Here is a 19,464-nt window from a genome sequence, read left to right as displayed (position 1 = left end):
GCCAGGACATGGAAACAACCAAAGTGATCTTCAATGGATGATTGGATAAAGAAGATGTGGTACATTCACACAATGCACTATTACTCAGCCATAAGAAAAGATGAAATACTGCCATTTGTGACAACATGGTTGGATCTTGAGATTATCATGCTAAGAGAAATAAGTCAGACAAAAATGTAGAGAACCAATATGACTTCACTGATATGTGAGATATAAAACTGAAAGCAACAAAGGAACAAGACAAACAAACAAACAAATAAGAACTCATAGACACTGACAACAGTTTAGTGGTTACCAGAGGATAAGGGGGAATGGAGAGAGGTAGAAGAGGGTAAAGGGGGTCAAATACATAGTGATGGAAGGAGAACCTGACTCTGGGTGGTGAACACACAATGCATTATATAGATGATGTAGTACACTTGAAACCTATGTAATTTTACTAACCAATGTCACCCCAATAAATTTAATAAATAAATTTAAAAATTACATAAAAAGCAGAAAAAAAAAGATTACTTGAGATATTGATTGTATTAGTTTTCTTATGCTGCGTAAGACATTACTACAAATTCTTTGTCTTAAAACAACACATTTATATCTCACAGTTCCATGGGTCCAGCGTCAGAGAGGAGGGACCATTCAGCTGGGTTCTCTGCTCAGGGTCTCCTAAGACTAAAGTCAAGATGTGAGCTGGGCCGTGTTCTCACTTGAAGCACAAGGTCCTGTTCCAAGTTCTTGCAGGGCATTGGCAGAATTCATTTCCTTGTGGTTGCAAGATTGAGATCCACCCAGGTCTCCAGTTCTTGTTTGTTTGTTGTTTATTTTTGCCATCCTAACCATTTTTTCTACTATGATAAAAAATTCATCACCTGGAATTTATCATCTTAACCATTGTCGAAGTGTAGAGTTCAGTAATGTTAAGTATACTCACATTGTTGTGAAACAGATCTTTAAAACTTTTTCATCTCGGAGATCTGAAACTCTGTACCCACTAAACAATTTCCCTTTTCTCCCTCCTCCCATCTCCTGGGAACCATCATTCTGCTGTCTGTCTCTATGAGTTTGACTACTTTGGATGCCACCTGTTCAGTGGAATCATGCAGCATTTTTCTTTTTGTGACTGGCTTGCTGTTTGTTTTTCCTGACTGTCAGCCTGGGGCTACTCTCAGTTCCTAGTGTCTTCCCCTCTCACAACCTCATAGTTTACTTCTTCAAAGCCAGCAGGGGAATCTCACACTTTGAGTTACACTCTCTCCAATGTGCTAATACAGAGCCTTCTGTAACATAACATAATCACAGCGGGGACTCCCCCATCTCTATGGCCATACAATGGAACACAATCAAGGGAATAACTATCCCAGTATTCTTACGGGTCCTGCCCATCCTCAAGTGGAAGGGACTATATAGGGCATACAATAGGGTGTGGGAATTTGGGGGGCCACCTCAGCATCCACCATGTAAGTGGAGAACAGAATCGTGGGAAGAGCAGGAGAAGAAGCTGGAGACCGGTGGGAAGGCGCTGGAGATATCTAAACCATTGCGTCTCAAAATGTAATGTGTATGTGACTCTCCTGGGGATTGTGTTGAAATTAGATTCCGACTCAGTGGGGCTGAGACCACTCTCCTAACCGTCTCCTAGGTGACGGCAGTGCTGCTGGTGGAATGTCAAGACATAGGCTAAGGAAGACAGGGGCCGGGTGCAGTGGTAACAGTGCACGTGAGAAATGAGTGGTCCGATTCGGGTAGGAGTTGAAGGTGGACCGGAAGCGCTTGCTGAGGAGGAAACATGCGTCGGGATGACTTCTACGTCTCAGGGATGACTAGGATTATAGGAGGATCTGGTTTCAGGGCAGAAATTGAATGTGCACTTGTGGATAAGCCAACTTAGAATCCCAACAGAGATCATCATGAAATGCTATGGGAAATGATAGCTTTATAAATCATATGCAGTGTTACTGGAGACTTCAATGTTATGTTTCTGTCCACCACAACTAAGGGCCTTGGAATGTATTGCACTGTATTAAAATGCGTAAGCAATACAAAGGCCCTTATTGATTTGTGCTGCAGTAGCTCTCTCTGCTTCCCTTGCACTGACATTAATAAAACAAGGAGTGTCCTCTTGTCCATATGCCCGTGTTCTTTACAGTGAAATCAGCATAGTATTACACAAATCGTTAGAGCTGTTCCTAGAAGCTGACACGTGCATCGCTGTGCATTTGTAAGGCATATGGTACTCAAGTACTCTCTAGGAACAGAGATAAGTTTTCAAAGAAAGAAAGTTTTCAGACCTGTTGACTTTGGTAGATGCCTCACTAGGAGGTGAAGAACCTAGTTTTCCTGGGCTATATAGGCTGTTGCATGGTATGACTAATTATTATTTCATTCTGAGCTACGTCATGCAAAGGTAGCTTTGTCACATTATGAGAGCTTGCATGGAAGTCAATCCTCACTGATTCCTTTATCACAAGATGTAGATGGCATAGACAAGGATGGTATGGAAGGTTTGGTGACTTATAATTTCCCTGAACATTAACCATGTAAAATCGTGGCCTTCTCCATACTTTGTGAAAGAAAAACATTTGCAAGGATATAAGCTGAGAATTGTGCTGTCAGCTTGGGCGCGCAGCATCTCATATAGTTTAACAGGCCTTTAAATAAAACATACAGGTTCTTAGCACTGCGTGGGTGCTAGCTACATACTATCCAGGGAAATCAGGCTATTATGAGAGCTGATTTGCAGTTTCAGGTAGGGGTGAAATAAAACAGCACAGGACATTTTGGGCTTGGAGGACTGTTCATTCTGTGGAAGGAGGTGCGCATTCACTAAACCAATGTCTTTATAGAAAAAAAAAACCCTGTTTCATTTTTCCAATTGTTAAACTGTAAAATCTGGTAGGTTTTTTATAACCAGAAAAAAAGGTGGGGGGAGAAGGAAGGCGATATTAATATTTCAAGGAGAGCCTGGTGATTATGTTTTTCTAAATAAGACTGAACAGATAGAAATGAATACAAATCATTCAACGGCTATGATGAGAGAAGCTCTGAAGGGGACTAACCCCCGTAGAGAATGTTCAGGAACTCAGAACGATCATCTGGTCACCTACCCTCCATCCTCGAACCCTGGGCCAGGACTGACTGCCTGATATGCTGATTGGGAAGAGTGTGATGGCTAAAGCAAGCCGTGCCGATCGCGACACTCGATGTGGTTGTTCCATGCGCCTCTTCTTATATAGTGTATTATGTTAAAACTCAGAATCTGAATCTAGGTGTAATTATTTTGTGAATTCATTCAAAGTTGTCCCAGTTCTTCCTAGACTTGTATATATTTTAATGTAATGAATGAACTACTTTACAATATAAAATTTAGTTTTGGCATGGTAATCTAAGAAACTAACTTCTTATTGTTTCTTTTTATTCAGGAGCCCTGAATCAAAAAAGTTGGGGAAAGAAATACCCAATATGTAACAGCCCCAAACAATCTCCTATCAATATTGATGAAGATCTTGCACAAGTAAATGTGAATCTTAAGAAACTTAAATTTCAGGGTTGGGATAAAATATCTTTGGAAAACACATTCATTCATAACACTGGAAAAACAGGTAAAATGTTACTTGTGCAAATGATTCCCTGTGACTTAATTTCCTTATCTGTAAAATAGGGATTATAATGGTGTTTCCTTCCTAAGGTGGTGTGAAGATCAAATGTTCAGTACATGTAAAGTACTTAGTGTAGTTTGTGGAACATTGAAAGTGATAAATAATTAACCATTATTGCTGTTTATGTTTGATGTTATTATTATTAATGGAAGTTTATATATCTAGTTGTCTGGCCAGTATGTTTGATTCAGCCCCTAATGCCAGTGGTTTCTGCCTAATGGAACAAAGACTCTTTAAGTCTGATTGAGAGACATTAAAATCTTACATTAGGCTCTCAAGAGAATCATTAATCTCCAGACAACCCAGAAAATACAGTCAGTTAATATCTTCTGTGGAACTAAAATTAGGAGCGTTTAAGGTTCTGAAAGTTGCCACTCAGGGTTCAAACACGAGACGGCTAAAACCCCTTCCACGGGAATGGGGTTCTGCCTTCCTTGACACAGCCTAGGACAGAGGTCCTGGAGCGTGATGGGGCCTGGGGTGCTGCTTGGAGGGATAAGGAGATGGGGGGAAAGCAGCAGCCAAAAAAGGAGTAGAAATGAGCTAAAAGTGAGAAGATGGGGGGAGCACGCCCAAGAGGTTTTCCTCTCCCCTCTTCTGTTCCTTCTCCATTTACTCTGCCCCCTCACTATCATCAAATGCCTTAAGAAGCAGAGCTTTGGGGGAATGGCAATCTCAGGACACCAAACAAACAGGGCAGGTGGACTGGCTGTCTTCTGCTGTCAGGGTCCCACAGCATTTAAGTTTTTCGTTTTAGTTCATATTGGGGCAAAAAGATACATTAAGTATATTGTGCAGAGTTACAAGTTCAGCTTCCAGAACGATGGCTTCTTTTTTTAATTTATCACATAAATGATTTCCTTCATATACCTTTAATGGAAGAAAATTTAGTTGACATTTGTAATTTTGATTTTCAGAAACTCAGATGCAATTTTATTGTGTGTGTGTGTGTGTGTTTTCTTTTATTTTTTTAATTTTTTTTTTTAGTGGAAATTAATCTCACTAATGATTACCGTCTCAGTGGAGGAGTTTCAGAAATGGTGTTCAAAGCAAGCAAGATAACTTTTCACTGGGGAAAATGCAATACGTCATCTGACGGATCTGAGCATAGTTTAGAAGGACAAAAATTTCCACTTGAGGTAAGTCACAACTTCCACTGGTTACTGTTTCATTTTATAAATCATTGAGATTTAATTCAGCATATAATTGGATTAATTTGTAATCAAATTTTATAATTCATAGTTATATTTACTTTGTTGATGTCTGTCTTCCTCACTAGACTAAGCTCAATCACACCTGTATTTGGTTTTCCACTTCCTGGTAACCCAAAGTGCCATATTATAGACGATAACTAAATGTTGATGACTAAATGAATGAATAAATTTTTTTTCCATATCCAAGTATAAAAAGAAGGGGAAATTTCATCAAAATACTGGGAATCAAAGAAATGCAAAATAAAACGAGAACATTTTTCAGCTTTAAAATTGGGAAAATAAGTATAATTACAATAAATAACAATCATGGGGTGAAATAAACACCTGCCTACATATGTGGAGAGGGTCTAAATTGGTAGACTTTCTGGGAAGCAGTTTGCTTGTTTTTATCAAGAACTTCAAATATTTCATTCTCAATGCCCACCATTTCAATTTGTAGCAATTCAGTCTAAAAAAATAACTACAGACATGCTCAAAAATGTATGTGCAAAGATTTAGTTACAATAATAAAAAATTTAAACTGTCTAGAGTTGTGGGGAGCGAGGAGGGTGGCGCAGGATTAAGAAAAGACAGTAGCCATGAATAGATTTTAAATGCGGAGGCCAAGGGACCCACAGCCTCAAGGTCTGGCTGTGGGTCCCTTGGCCTCCGCATTTAAAATCTATGGCTGTGGCACCTGGTGGGGCCTGCTTAATAACTTTTATTAGTTAGGTGGGGGAGCAAAGGAGATAAAGCTTGTCAATCTCAAGATCTGTGAATCCTATACATCATAATAGAAAACGACTGGAGTCAATCACCCTTGCCTGCAGGCAGCTGGACCATAAGTTTCAACTTCCCCAAGGGACAAAACCTATATGCATATGAATAGATGGAGAGCACCTCATTGAATCACTTCCCTTGCAGGTTTTGGGAAGGAATGCAGCCACAGAGGCTGAGGCTTTCCTTAGCCTGAGGAAGGTGGGGGGCTGTGCCCACCTCTGTGAACCCCCGTGGGTTCTCCTGTTGGTCCCCACAACTGCGTCTGGCTTGAGTTGTTCCTTCTGTGAGGAATCTTACTCGTCATTGACTGTCCAGTCATCTTTCTGGGACCAAACAGGGAGGCATAAGGTGCAAACACAGCGGTTTAGCAAAGTCCCTGAAAGGATCCGTCTTGCAGACTCTCCTTTCTTTTGGGGGCAGGTAGAAGGAAACAAAAGGTTAAGCTGTTGCATGGCGACATTGAAACAAAAAGAAATGATTAAATACATTATGATGGAATAATGTAGATCTTGTAAAAATCATGTTTTTGAATGATTTACACAAAAAAGGTTCATCATAATATCTTAATGCTTTTTACTTTTTTAGCGATATTATGCTTTTTAAAAACAGTATAAAATAGTTTGCATAGTATTATTATTTTAACTTTGTAAAACATGGAAGCTAATTATTGACAGAGTACAGAGTCTGAGTCCAATGGACTAGATTTGAATACAGACTTCACCATTTAGTTATTAGTTACAGACATACCATTGTAAAAATTATTTAATTTACCTAAGCTGTGAAATTGACACAAGAATAGTAACATCTGCCTTATGAAGTTATTATGAGGATTAAATGAGAAAATGAATTATTACTGATGTAAAAATAATTAAGGGAAATCAAGAAAACATCAACAGGGGCCGGCCCGGTGGCTCAGGCGGTTAGAGCTCCATGCTCCTAACTCCGAAGGCTGCCGGTTCGATTCCCACATGGGCCAGTGGGCTCTCAACCACAAGGTTGCCAGTTCGATTCCTCGAGTTCCACAAGGGATGGTGAGCAGCGCCCCCTGCAACTAGCAAGGGCAACTGGACCTGGAGCTGAGCTGCACCCTCCACAGCTAAGATTGAAGGACAACTTGACTTGGAAAAAAGTCCTGGAAGTACACACTGTTCCCCAACAGAAGTCCTGTTCCCCTTCCCCCCACCAAAAAAAAAATCTGAACAGAAATGCTCGTGAAAGGAAATGTAAAGAAGCAAAGAAGCAATTAAAAAATAAAAGAAAACATCAACAGTGATTTTTCTCTTGGCAATGACTTTTCTCCTTCAAAATTCCCATAGTTTCTAAATTACCTATATTGAAACTATATTAGTGTATAATCCAAAATAGTTAATAAAACAAATAAGACTACAATGAGTTATCTCTTAAAGGACTAAAAAAATGTAATGTGGAAGCAATTGAAATTTGTAGCTTATAATTTATTTTTAACATATTAAATATCCTTAAAGAAAAGCACATTTATCAAATTGGGTTTGTCAAAGAAATAAGTCAACTCCTTAAACACATAACACTCACTTCTGAGAGTTCAGCTTTCTGACAATATAACTTACTTAGAAAAAAAGATAAAAGTCACACAAAAAAACCCTAACAACATAAGTCCTGAACCAGCAAAATAAATGGTACAGAATCTGTGCACTAAAACTCATATTTTTCTTATTTAAAAAGACCCTCAAATAATTACTGCGTGGTATTGTTTGTTTGTTTGTTGTTTATTTGTTTGTTTGTAACTCCCTCCATGCCATTATGCAAGCTGGGAAATAGGGGCATCCTTGACTTGCCCTTTTTTTCCTGGGCTCCCACATTCTATAGTCAAGTGTTCTCAGTTCTGTCCCTAAATGATCTGGGAGGTCAGGCCACCTTTGTCTCTTACTTGGATTATTAAATAATGTCCCTGGGCTAGTCTCCTTCTCTCCAGTATTAGTCTCCCCTCACTACTCCCAGCGCCTCCCACCCCCCCATTAGCTGAAAGCACGAAAACTTGCCACTGCCATTGCTCCGGAGACCAAACTGCAGGCAGGGCCGCCTCCCTGATCTTCCTGGTGTGGGCCATACCTGCCCCTCCAGCTTCATCTCTTTCCTCTTCTCCCACATATGCTCAGCTGAAATCATAACAAACTACTTCCCATTTCCCACATTTCTCATATTTTCTTGCCTATTGGCCTTTCCCAAAGCCAGTCCCTCTGACTCGAACACTCGTCTGTCTCTCCTGCCTACTCATCTGTCGCTTTTGAGCTGCTCTTCCTTCAGGGGTCAGCTTACAAATCCTGTCTTTGAAGGGCTTTGGTGATCACTCCCACCCTCTGCTTCACACTTTCTAGTTCACGGATCACAGCCCTAACACATTAATTTTCTCACAGTCTTTCTGCTCTCCCCTTAATTACCCTTCTAAACTAGCTGAGTTGCCTGATTTCCAAGCCCACTACGCGAGGAGCACCCAAGCATAAGTGAGAGTAGAGGCTGTTATCGACAGATACGTGGAACTTGGAGTCAAAATTTAACAAGGGATAGCCTCACAGCAGGAGAGGAGACAAAATAAGGAGCTCTTTTGCTGTTCTTTAGATAGAAGCAGAGCTCTTGAGATTTTCACTATCAATGCAGCGCAAGACGATACTGTCCAAAAATAGTAATTCAGACCATCAAGAAAGGCATGTCCAGTCAAGAAACAGTACAACCATATTTGAAAGAATTCCAGCAAAATAGTTGAAGTAACATTTGATAATTTATTACATTTGACAATTGCTGTAGTAAATGATTACTTCAGTGTCAACTGGTGATCTCAAACGGGTAATTTCAGTTCTAGATGTGTCTAACTTTGTATTTCCTTCCTCTTTGGAGGGTGATAAATGATAGTAAATGCACTTGTATGTACATGTAATTGACAAAATATTTTGAGAATATACAGAACGTAGGATTATACAGTTTGTGGAATTTTTCAGAGAGAATTGATTGAATTGGTAAAGTGTTATAGTGTCTCCTGATTTTTGTGAAGTCTTTGTATATAATAAAGCCATCATTGTTACATTTACAGATGCAAATCTACTGCTTTAATGCGGACCAATTTTCAAGTTTTGAGGAAGCAGTTAAAGGAAAAGGAAAGTTAAGAGCTTTATCCATTTTATTTGAGGTAATCATTATACATCGATGTAACACTAACCTAATTCCTTTTTTAATACATGAAGTATTAATGTGAAATCTCAAAACATGCTTTGTAACAAATAGAAGATCTCACAAGTAGAATGGTAAGTAGTGGTCGTTTTCAAAGAGAACCCCTTGATGGTTATGTTTAAAGGGGGCTCCTGTATTCATGTATTGGGTCCCTCACTTCCAGCTGAAGCAAACTGTTCTCTGAGTGCCGAGATTTGCTAGTATTTTTATGCATCATGATGATATAGTAGTGACTGACTCATAGCATTTTAAAAGGTACTTTTCTCGGTAGAAAATTTAATAGATTTAAAAGGTTTTTCTTTGTTTTGTTTTTACCTTGCTGTGAAAAAAAGTTTGTATTTGGAGGACATTACTTTTGAATACTTAAAATGGAAATCACTAATATGTCCATGTTATTAAACAACTAACCAAATATTTTATCCCAAGTTTAGAATGTCATATTCTTCTTTAACAGGTTGGATTAGAAGAAAATTTGGATTATAAAGCAATTATTGATGGAGTTGAGAATGTTAGTCGTTTTGGTAAGCTATTTGGAGAAATCTCATTCTTCCAGAGTCTACCTTGGATGTGTATGAATGTTTTACAATATTTCAAAAAGCCTGTTTTTCCAAAAGAAGGAAAGACCAATCTCTCAATTCTCACACTTGATGATTTATACATTTATCACTAAAAACAACTTATAAATTTTTGTCACATAAAAATCATAAAATGTAAATGTAAGCAGGAAGTTGAAGTTTTATAATTTTATTCTTGAAAATAATCTCACTACATCATGCATTTAAAATGTATTTATCTATTCTGTCTCTCCATTGAACAATCATTAAAGACTCTAATTTATAATTTGAAACCCATTAATATTATGCAAATCTTGTTTTAAGGTAGAAAGGTAAATTTAACTCAAGTTAAAATTTATTCCCTGCTGGTTTTCTTGGGAAGTCCTTTGCTTTACCAATGTGACAAGATAACATTTTTGGAAGAAGGTAAATGCTTATATATGACAAGATACAAAATGCTCTGATAGTGTTTTCCCTGCTATTTCAGGTCTCTTGTAATTTGTCACAACAAATGCTTTTGACAACAGTGGCAAGAGACAGCAAACCTGTTATTATTATTTTATTGTTATTTAGCACCCATGCGGGGTGTTAATACTACTCTGAATTATGAATAAAATGATAATTATTACTCTCTGGGAAGTTGCAAAATTTGAAATCAGAAACAAAATGCGTCTATGTCCTTTTCTTGAAAGCAGAAGCCTGGTCTAGGATTGATTTATCTTTGTCAGTTACACGTGAAGACCTGAACTGACCGAACTTTCAGGAGTCAGGAATATATGAACCCCTGCAGTGCAGCCGGTTTTTCTTTTCTTTCTTTGAAAGGTGCAGTCAAACACACAATGAAGCTGTTATCTCCCTCCATCCACATTGCAGAATTTAACACTGAATGCCATGAGCCACACTTAATTTTTTTTCTCATTTAGTCAAAAAGTGGATTCTATCAACACTGAAAGAAGACAGCTAGTATGAATTCATACACTTACAATTGTATTAAAAAAATGAATTCTGAATATTCCCAGGCCTTGCACCAGCCGGTGGGAACAAGTGTGATCACTGGGGCACTTTGGCCTCTGGGTCTCGACACCTCTTCAGTGCTTTCTGGGGGTTCTCTAGGTGGAAGTTCACATGAGCTTAGAAACAAATTTGCTCCTGTTCTTGATTATATCTTGTTAATGTCTACTTGTTAATATCTACTGTTTGCAAGCCACTGAGAGAGGTGCTTCACAGAGCCACTGCTTGCCACATAATACCCTCCCCAAGAAAATGGATTCCCTAACTGCATTATTCTGTCTACACCCTGGCTCTTCACGTGGAAGCAGAAGTAATTGTCTCTTGGGCTGGCTGGGAGCACACACTACACTACTCTGCCCTCTGGTAACCCATCTGTCTTCTGTCTCTCTGTCCTGCTACTTGTATAACCAATTTCCTCCCTCCTCTTTTACCAAAACATAAAATCCTCCATGCTTGTCAACTTACTCACTAGACACTTAATGTTTCAATATATTCCACAAGGGTACCTAAGACTATACAGTTGGTATGTGATAAAGCCAGAATGTAGATGCTAGTCTAGCCACAAAGATTGTTCCACTAGACAATGGAGATTTATATTAGCTATACGTGTATGTTTCAGAACACATATGAAACACGTGCCAATATTATTTGAATGGTTGTTAGATACACTCCATGCTAACTAAATGACTTAAGTCTCCTAAAGTTAAATATTGCCATTTTGAGAGTTCTTGGATTAAATCTATTTTAGAGTCTAGAAAATCCCCCAGTGCCCAATGCACTGACGTCATCCCAGTGTTGGCCTCAGCCATTGCTGCTGGGAACCTTGATGATTGAAGGCAGTTCTTGTCTTAGACAGTGACTCTGGAACTGCAGCTAACCTCCAAATCCTGCTCCATGTTCTCCATATAATGTGAGTTACCTAAAACACAACACTTTTCAACCACCATCCAGATTATAAAATCTATCTTATTATAATGTGGTCGGGTTGCTTGTTTCCTATATTTATCTCCAAGGGAAAAACCCATTTCTCCTTCAGAGGAAGAGAAAGGTCAGAGGGAGGGTGAGGTGGCAGCCGTACAAAGATAGTAAATTAATATTCCCCAAGTGGAACCCACAAAAAAAAAGAACTGTTAGGTGAAATTTTTAATTTGCAAGGAAGAGACACACCTCTGATAACATTATCAGTGACTCCATCTTAAGTCTTATTGTCCTAAGTCATAGGAGTTGGTTTTAAGTATTTAGTAGTTTTTCCTTAGTGCTGGCTCTGTTTGGTCTTTATCTTTCAACCTCATCTTTCCTCCTCCCACTTCCAGCCTCCCTCAGAAGGGGAATTTGATTGATTGCTTAATCACCAATACATTTGTTCCAATGAACAGTGATTGAATGAAGGAATGAATAATTGATCACAAATAGAGCAGTGTTGGCTCAGGTATGAGTGTCTCTTGTGTTACCAATGAAACATGTTTTTGCAAAACACACACGCACACACACACACACACACACACACACACACACAAACCCCCCTTTAATCCAATTAGCACTATTGTAATTGAAAAGTCTTGTGATACCCAAGACAGAAACTTAGGACATGTATCTAGATAACAAAAAATAAGGTATAAAATAGTGCACATGTCCATAAGAGAGACTAGATGAGTGCCCCTGAGGCTCAGAGACAGGAAGAATCAATTCCACATTGGGGTCAAGGAAGGAGAAATCAAAAACTTTCTTCTGCTTCTTTCTCTTCTTTAACTGTTTTTCTCCTTAATTTCTTTTTTAATTTCAAGAAAATTCTTTGTTTCAGCATCTCTATTCTAGCTTTTTTCCCCCCAGTCTCTAGCTCCCCTGGTGTAATTTTATTTCCCGCCTAATTTAGCAGTGAGTCAGTTTCTGGCTCCTTCCTTAATTAGTATTCTCCACATTCACATGTCCATAGAACATGTGCAGATAAATTTCATCTTCAGCAGAAAAAGCAAAAATCGTTGCCCATTGGCGATTAGGGAGATTATTTAATCACAAGATTTTAAATTAAAAACAAATGTGAAAATTGAAAATATTTGCATATTAAAAATAAACTTTCTTGAATCTGAGTCTGAGTTCTGAAAATCTCATTTTCACATTGGGGGAAAGGAAGACATTCTTTTAGGAGTTACTAATTAATCTATTTAGAAATTACTAATTAAAGCAAACAGAGCTAGAATTTTCTAATGGATGAAAACTAGATTTAGGTTATATACTTGTATGAACAATACTATCAATTCAGTCAAATAGGTTTTCATTTCTAACATGGAGTCTTAAATTCAGGCTAGAAACAGTTATCTATATATTAAAAGCATCCTTCCTTCCTTCAAAAGTTTCTGTATTGAAGAAAAAGTCACATGCATTAATTTAACTTTTAAATGAAAGTAATTTGTTTTTTCTTTGAATCTTTCTGGATAGAGTTTAGAGCTGGACTAGACTATCAAGATCATGTAGTCCAGTCATTTCATTTTATAATGAGTAAAATGGGGTTCATGAAGACTGAAATCTTGCCAAAGCTTCTCTCCACTTGGGGTTTTCAACCCTGGCTGCATATTTGAATCATCTGGGCACTTTTTTAAAAAATGCAGGTGCCAAGTCCCTGCCACTAGAGATTTGAAGTTAAATGGTGTAGAATGAGGCCTACGATATTGGTGTATTTCGCAAAGCTCCCCGTATGATTTGAATAAGGGTTGAAACTGCTGTTCTACGGTGTGCTGCCTTAATTAGACTAGATTAACTTGGCTTTGGGGACTATTTCTTATGGCCTAAATCTACCTGCTGGAGCAGAGGACATAAACAGGGCTGGGTAGTTAAGAGGATGTGAGTTAGACACAGATCTCGCTGGTAAGTAGATGGCTGCTTACACAAACAGCTAACTGACCAAAGTAGTGTCATTGGTGAGCGTTAGTGGGAAAATGTAAAAACAAAATGAGGTTACTCAAGGAGACAGGTAAATTGGATTGTTTCAGGGTTCCAAGGCTAAAGAACCACTTAGGAAAGCTCTACAAATTTTTTTATAGGAATTCTCTATTCTAGATACAAGTTATATATATATATACTTGCATATATCTAGCAAAATTAAATCAATATTATTGTATTATATATAATTCATGCACATAATAAAATAAATATAATATGTATGTATATACATTATCCAGGATTTATTTTCTATTCTTTGTCTTGCCTTTTTGCTCTCTTAATAGTGACTATTGATTACTAGATGTTGATTATCACATGTTAAACTTTATCATTTTCTCTTTATGAATACTACTTTTTGTGTGCCATTTCAGAAATCTCAACCTACCATAGGGTTATAAAGATAACTTTTTCTGTTTTGCCCAAAAGCTCTATTGTTCTGCTCACATTTAGATCTATAGTCTATTTAGAATTAATTTGTGCAATTTATTTAGAACTGATGTGATGTGTGGTAGGGAATCAAGGCTCACTTTTTTTCCATAAAGACATTCGACTGATACAGCAGCGTTCGTTGGACTTGCTATCCATTCCAACTATGTAGTATGTTTTTCCGTCATGAATCAAGTGAGTATATATTGTGTGGGTCTGGACTCTGTTCCCTTCCACGTTCACTTTGTCTATTTTTCTATAAAGATCTCACCATCATAATTTTTATAGCTTTATATAATAAGTCTTCTTATCTAGTAGCAAAAGTTCACCAGCTTTGTTACTGTTCAAGAGTACCTTAACTTTTCTATTTTTCTCATGTTACTATTTATTCATATCCAGTATTTCCAATTAAATTTTAAAATCACCGTGTTGGTTAACACACACACTCTCCTGGAACATTGATTAAGATTTCATTGACTCCATAAATTAATTTGGAGAAAATCAAAGCTTTTACGGTACTAAATCTTCAAACCCAGGTACATGGTATTTCCCATTATTTTAAGATTTTATCTAATTCTCTCAAGAAAGTTTTGTATTTTTAAATATAGACGTCATACACATCATTTGTTAGATTTACTTGTATTTGATATTTTGTTGTTTGTTTTTTCAAGTTCTATTGTTGTAAATTTCATTTTCTGTTGTTTGATATTGTTATATAGAAATAGGATAAATTCTTGTGTATTGGTCTTGTGTGTCGTGACTTTACTAAATGTACAGACTACTAATTCTAATAGTATGTACATTTTTTAAGTATTTTACATGCACAATCATGTTATTGGCAAATATGATATTATTATTTATTCCTGTCCAGTCTTTATTACCTTTTCTCTTTCTCTTACTTTATTGCACTGCCCTGGTCTTCCAGTTCGATGCTAGAAATGGTGATAGTAGGACATCATTGTCTCATTCTTGATCTCTAGGGGGGAACCTTTCAGCAAGTTATCTTTAAATCTGAGTTTATTTATGGGCTTTTGAAGATAATCCTCAGAATAAGACTGTTTGCTTTCTACAAACAGGTATTGAATCTCATGAAATGATTTTTCTGTATTTATTGAAACGGTCACATGATTTCTGAATATCTTTTATATTTAAAATAATCTCTCTAGCATTTTGCTGATGTAAAGATGAAGCATATAACACTATGTAGTGATATATGAAAGAAAATTTGAAGTATGCTAGTTTTATCGCCATTTTTGAAGTATATCTAAAACATTGCTAAAAGTTCAGTTCTGACACAACACATAACAAAGCATATGTCTCTGTTTCATAGTTTTGAACAGCTTTCCAGACTTGGGATCCCACTGAGGTGTATGTATGTTGTTACTTTGCAGGGAAACAGGCTGCGTTAGATCCGTTCATACTCCTGAACCTTCTACCAAACTCCACGGACGAGTATTACACTTACAATGGCTCGTTGACGTCCCCTCCCTGCACAGACACTGTTGACTGGATTGTTTTTAAAGATACAGTTAGCATCTCTGAAAGCCAGGTAATCTTGGAAATTCAAACAAATGAAGTAATTTGAAGAAATCTAAAAAGAATGATTTTCTGAGCTTTACCACAGAATATGGTTTTAAAGCATTTACTGATGCCCTTGCAGCAGGTATGTTACATTATCTGGTAACTTATCTTCTTTTCAGTTGGCTGTTTTTTGTGAAGTTCTTACAATGCAGCAGTCTGGTTACGTCATGCTGATGGACTACTTACAAAATAATTTTCGAGAGCAACAGTACAAATTTTCTAGGCAGGTGTTTTCCTCATATACTGGAAAGGAAGAGATTCATGAAGCAGGTATGTATTGAAATATAATTTTTCTGTAACTCACCCAGATTCAGTGTTGTGGGAGATAATTGTGGTACAATGGAAAACATACAAGACAGATTTTTAGAAATATTTTGATTATTAGCTTTGTAGCTTTAGATAAACTCTTTAACATCTCTGAATCTCAGTTACCACATTCATAAAAATGGCAATTTAAGAAATATGTTCTTCCCCACATGAAGAACCCCATTTTTCAGATAAGAAACACTGAGATTCAATAAGGAAAGCGATTTTTGTAAAACACACAGAAACAGATGGCAAAGCCACGTGCGCACCTCCAAATTCACTTTCTGGCATTTGCCTGGGCTAAGAGCTATAAGCAAGAAGGGAATAAGGGACTGAGGTGTTCAGAGCTTGGGGAGATCACATCCGGGGTGATCAGGGAGCTTCAATGAGAAAACCACATTTGAGCTGAGTCTGGGCATGTGATTTGAGTTGTGAAGAGTTCATCTTTGTGTTGGCAGCTCCCGGAAAAGAACTAGCCCGTAGGAGGGACTGAAGGCAAATGCTCTGGATAGTTAAGGAATAAAAAGTTAGTCTTTTCCCCAGTTGCCTTCTTTAGGGGAAAAGAACTTGTCCTTGTCAGGCAATGGAGAACATGTGGGGGGACATCCCTGCAGCGCCTTCTGTTCCTTTGGAAGCTGACACAACAGTCAGAAGCCTTTGAAAATGCCCAGAGGACACAACCAGTGGCATCTACTGACATGTCCTTTTCATTTGACACTGAAGATGGACTGGTTCATGAAAGAAATATTTGAAGTAGCCTTTGGTTTGGAGACTTAAAACCCTTTCCAAGTACATGGTCTTCTTTGATCTCAGCCCGGCAGTGAATTTTTGGTTTTGTAGAATATTAATTTAATGATCATCTCCTTTTGAAGATTAGGCATTAAAACAGCATGTTTTTCTTATTTTAATGTGATATTTGTGAGAATTGTTCATCCTTAACAACAATAAAAACAGAACACAAGACAGCAGAGATAAATAGCTGCATTTAATGTGATATTCAGTTTCAAATTAAATTGCCCCCAAATTAGGGAATTTAATTATATTTTTACCAGCAATACTTAATACACTAACATCCTGTCTGGTAAATAATAGACAGTTGAGTAGAAAAAAGAAACGGGGTTTAACCATCTTCTTTTCTAAAATACAAATGACCAATTAGCAAATTAAATAAATATGATTCTCTTTTGTCAGTTATATTTTATTAAAACTCTTCCAAATGTGTGTCTTTGCACGGTAGGTCCTGTTCAGTACTTTCTTAGTGTTTGCTCCTCCCCAGTTAGCTTCCTTCTCTCGTGCTGAACTCTGAGGTCCCCTGAAGAGGGCAGACCACATTCTCCCAGGTTGCATCTCTCCGGGCTCCTTCCTTGCCCTGCCATGCTCCTTCCTGCTGTCTTTATTGTTTGTCTCCTCCTTATTCTTCAAGACTCAAGTAGACCACTGCACTCACTGGGGGGCCAACCCCTACTCTACCTCCATCCCCACCGAGTCTGGCTGAGGCCCGGGCACCGGACTGAACCGATGGTGACCCCTCACCCCTAGAGGACACAATAAATGATGCCCGTTTGGCATCGTGTGATGTGCCCAGGTGCTCCTGTGTTCTTTGCATCCAGACTGCATAGCAGTTGCTATCAAATAATTGTCTGTATACTTTTTGTCTCCCCCACCTGACTCGGAACCCCATGAAGGACATAACTAAGTTTTTCATCTCTTTACCTCTATTGCTGAGCTGAAGTAAAGCTCTCATTCTCCAAATATTTATCGAATGACTAAAAGAATCAATTTCCATATAATACAAACACTTAATGGCTGCCTTTCACACCATTTAATGTGTAAACCATATGCAGTTCTGATTGAATGTAGCATATTGTTGTTTCCACTGTTAAGTGATGACTTCCAAAATTCATAGCAAAAACAGCAATAGCTACTATGTATCGTGTGAACCAGTGGGTTCAAGCAAGCATTGGCCTCCTTTTTCCTCATTTTACAGTTTGGGAAGATGACATTAAGTGGTCTGTCCAAGTTCACAGAACTATAAAGGGCTGAGTCAGTATTTGAACCCAAGTCTATCTGATTTGAAAGACTTCCAAATTTCTCTCCACTATGCTAAATATTTATAAGGGAACATAAATTTTCTGCTTCCATAATTTTATGACCTTAATGACATAAAACTTGACAAAAATAGTACTAGCTTTTTTCACAAATTGGAGCAATTGAATTCTTGCATTTTCCATCATGAGTATTTGCGTTCAGTAAGGGCTTATTATCATTTGCCATGTACATAGTCCTGTGATGCTTTTTCTCTTAATACTATCTCCTTAATACTAATAATACCATCTCCTTTCCGCTTTCTTGACCTGAGTTTGAGAATAAGAATTGAGTTTTGCATTTATGTTCAGTATTCAATATTTATTAAAATAAGTATTACATGAACATTTTAAAAGTAGAAAATATAGGTAAGCACACAGAAGAAAAAAAATATCTCCTAAAATGTCAGCACACATAGATAACTGCTATGAGGATTTTAATAAATATCCTTCTAGACCTCTTAAAAATATATTATTTCTCACACATATGAAACTGTACTACATATACCTGTTGATTTTGTTTTACTCAATGATATAAATATATTGTTAACACACCATTCTTGATGTAGTATTCCATTGAATAGTCATAATAACTTATTAAACCAGTTTCTCAGTTTGGGACATTCAGGTTTTATTTAAATATTTTTGCTATTATAAATATCTAACATCCTCATTTTGACCAAGAGAGAAGTAAGAGTTGGCATGGAAGTTGTCAGAATTCTGCTCTCAATGAACGCATTATAGAAAAATATATTTTCCAACATACATTGCAAATAATTGCAAAAACCATGTGCGGTATGTACATCCAGGTAACTCCTTAAAAGTAGAGATCAAGCCTTATTCATTTCTGCATTCACAGCAGGAACTCAATAAGTGTTTGTGCATGAATACATATTTTACCAAAGCTTCATTCCTCTATTTTTGTATTTTTTTTTTATGTGGAGCTGCCATTTATTAGAAGGTGGCCTCGTGGAATGGACACTGGCTCTTCTAAGAATCACAGGATTTAGTAGAACCATTTGATAAGAAAGGAGTTAGTAAAAGCTGTCTTTTAGATAAGGAGAAATATGTGTGACTACTCTTACAAACATAGCATGAGTGTAAAGTAGGTGAAGTTCAACTTTGCCCCATGCCTTCTGGGCACCAGATGCTTTCCCACTCCTCTCAGCCCACTAGCAAGACTCACTCTAAGAAGCAGAGGCTTCTTGAAGCACAGTAGGGAAAAGCTTGGGCTTTGAAGTCCTTAGTCTTTGGGCTTCAAACCTCAGTGCCAATACTTCGTAGTTACATAAAAATGCTTAATTTCTTTAAGCCTCAGTTTCTTCACCTATTAAATGAGACTTAAAGTGCCACCTTGTACAGTTGTTGTGAGTTTTAAATGAACTAATGTGTGCAAAGCAGAACAGTCCTTTGAAAATAATGTGCTCTAGACTTATAGCTTCTATTGTTGTAGTGTGTGTATATATACTGTCATGTATATATGTGTGCATGTGTGTGTATGTTAATATATATACACCGTATACCATATATATATATATATATATATATATATATATATATATATGTATCACAGCAAATGCATGGTGCTATTCAAATTTTCTGTGTTTAAAGTTTTTGTTGAATAGAACTATAAATCCACTTCAAATCTTACTTGCTAGCATTGTAATATATTTAATGAAAATTTTAAAAACCAACAAAATGTAAAATGCTTTTCAAGGCAGAGTAACATGAAAAGCGT

General features: G+C 37.3%; 1 protein-coding gene across 4 annotated transcripts in view; it reads left to right on the top strand.

Moving 5' to 3' along the window:
* The window catches only part of PTPRZ1 (protein tyrosine phosphatase receptor type Z1), a 165,250-nt gene that overhangs the window by 85,729 nt on the left and 60,057 nt on the right, over nucleotides 1–19,464 (top strand). For all 4 annotated transcript variants that reach the window (XM_019750066.2, XM_019750067.2, XM_019750065.2 and 1 more), the window contains exons 3-8: nucleotides 3,417–3,596; nucleotides 4,641–4,792; nucleotides 8,691–8,786; nucleotides 9,282–9,348; nucleotides 15,147–15,304; nucleotides 15,456–15,606. In XM_019750066.2, the coding sequence (XP_019605625.2) occupies nucleotides 3,417–3,596; nucleotides 4,641–4,792; nucleotides 8,691–8,786; nucleotides 9,282–9,348; nucleotides 15,147–15,304; nucleotides 15,456–15,606 (804 nt within the window). The remainder of the gene's footprint in view (nucleotides 1–3,416; nucleotides 3,597–4,640; nucleotides 4,793–8,690; nucleotides 8,787–9,281; nucleotides 9,349–15,146; nucleotides 15,305–15,455; nucleotides 15,607–19,464) is intronic.

This window comes from Rhinolophus sinicus, linkage group LG11 (genome assembly GCF_036562045.2).
Source record: "Rhinolophus sinicus isolate RSC01 linkage group LG11, ASM3656204v1, whole genome shotgun sequence".
Taxonomy (NCBI): Eukaryota; Metazoa; Chordata; class Mammalia; order Chiroptera; family Rhinolophidae; genus Rhinolophus; species Rhinolophus sinicus.
The sequence above is the reverse complement of the archived record's forward strand: the minus strand, read 5'-3'. Positions and strand labels throughout refer to the sequence as shown.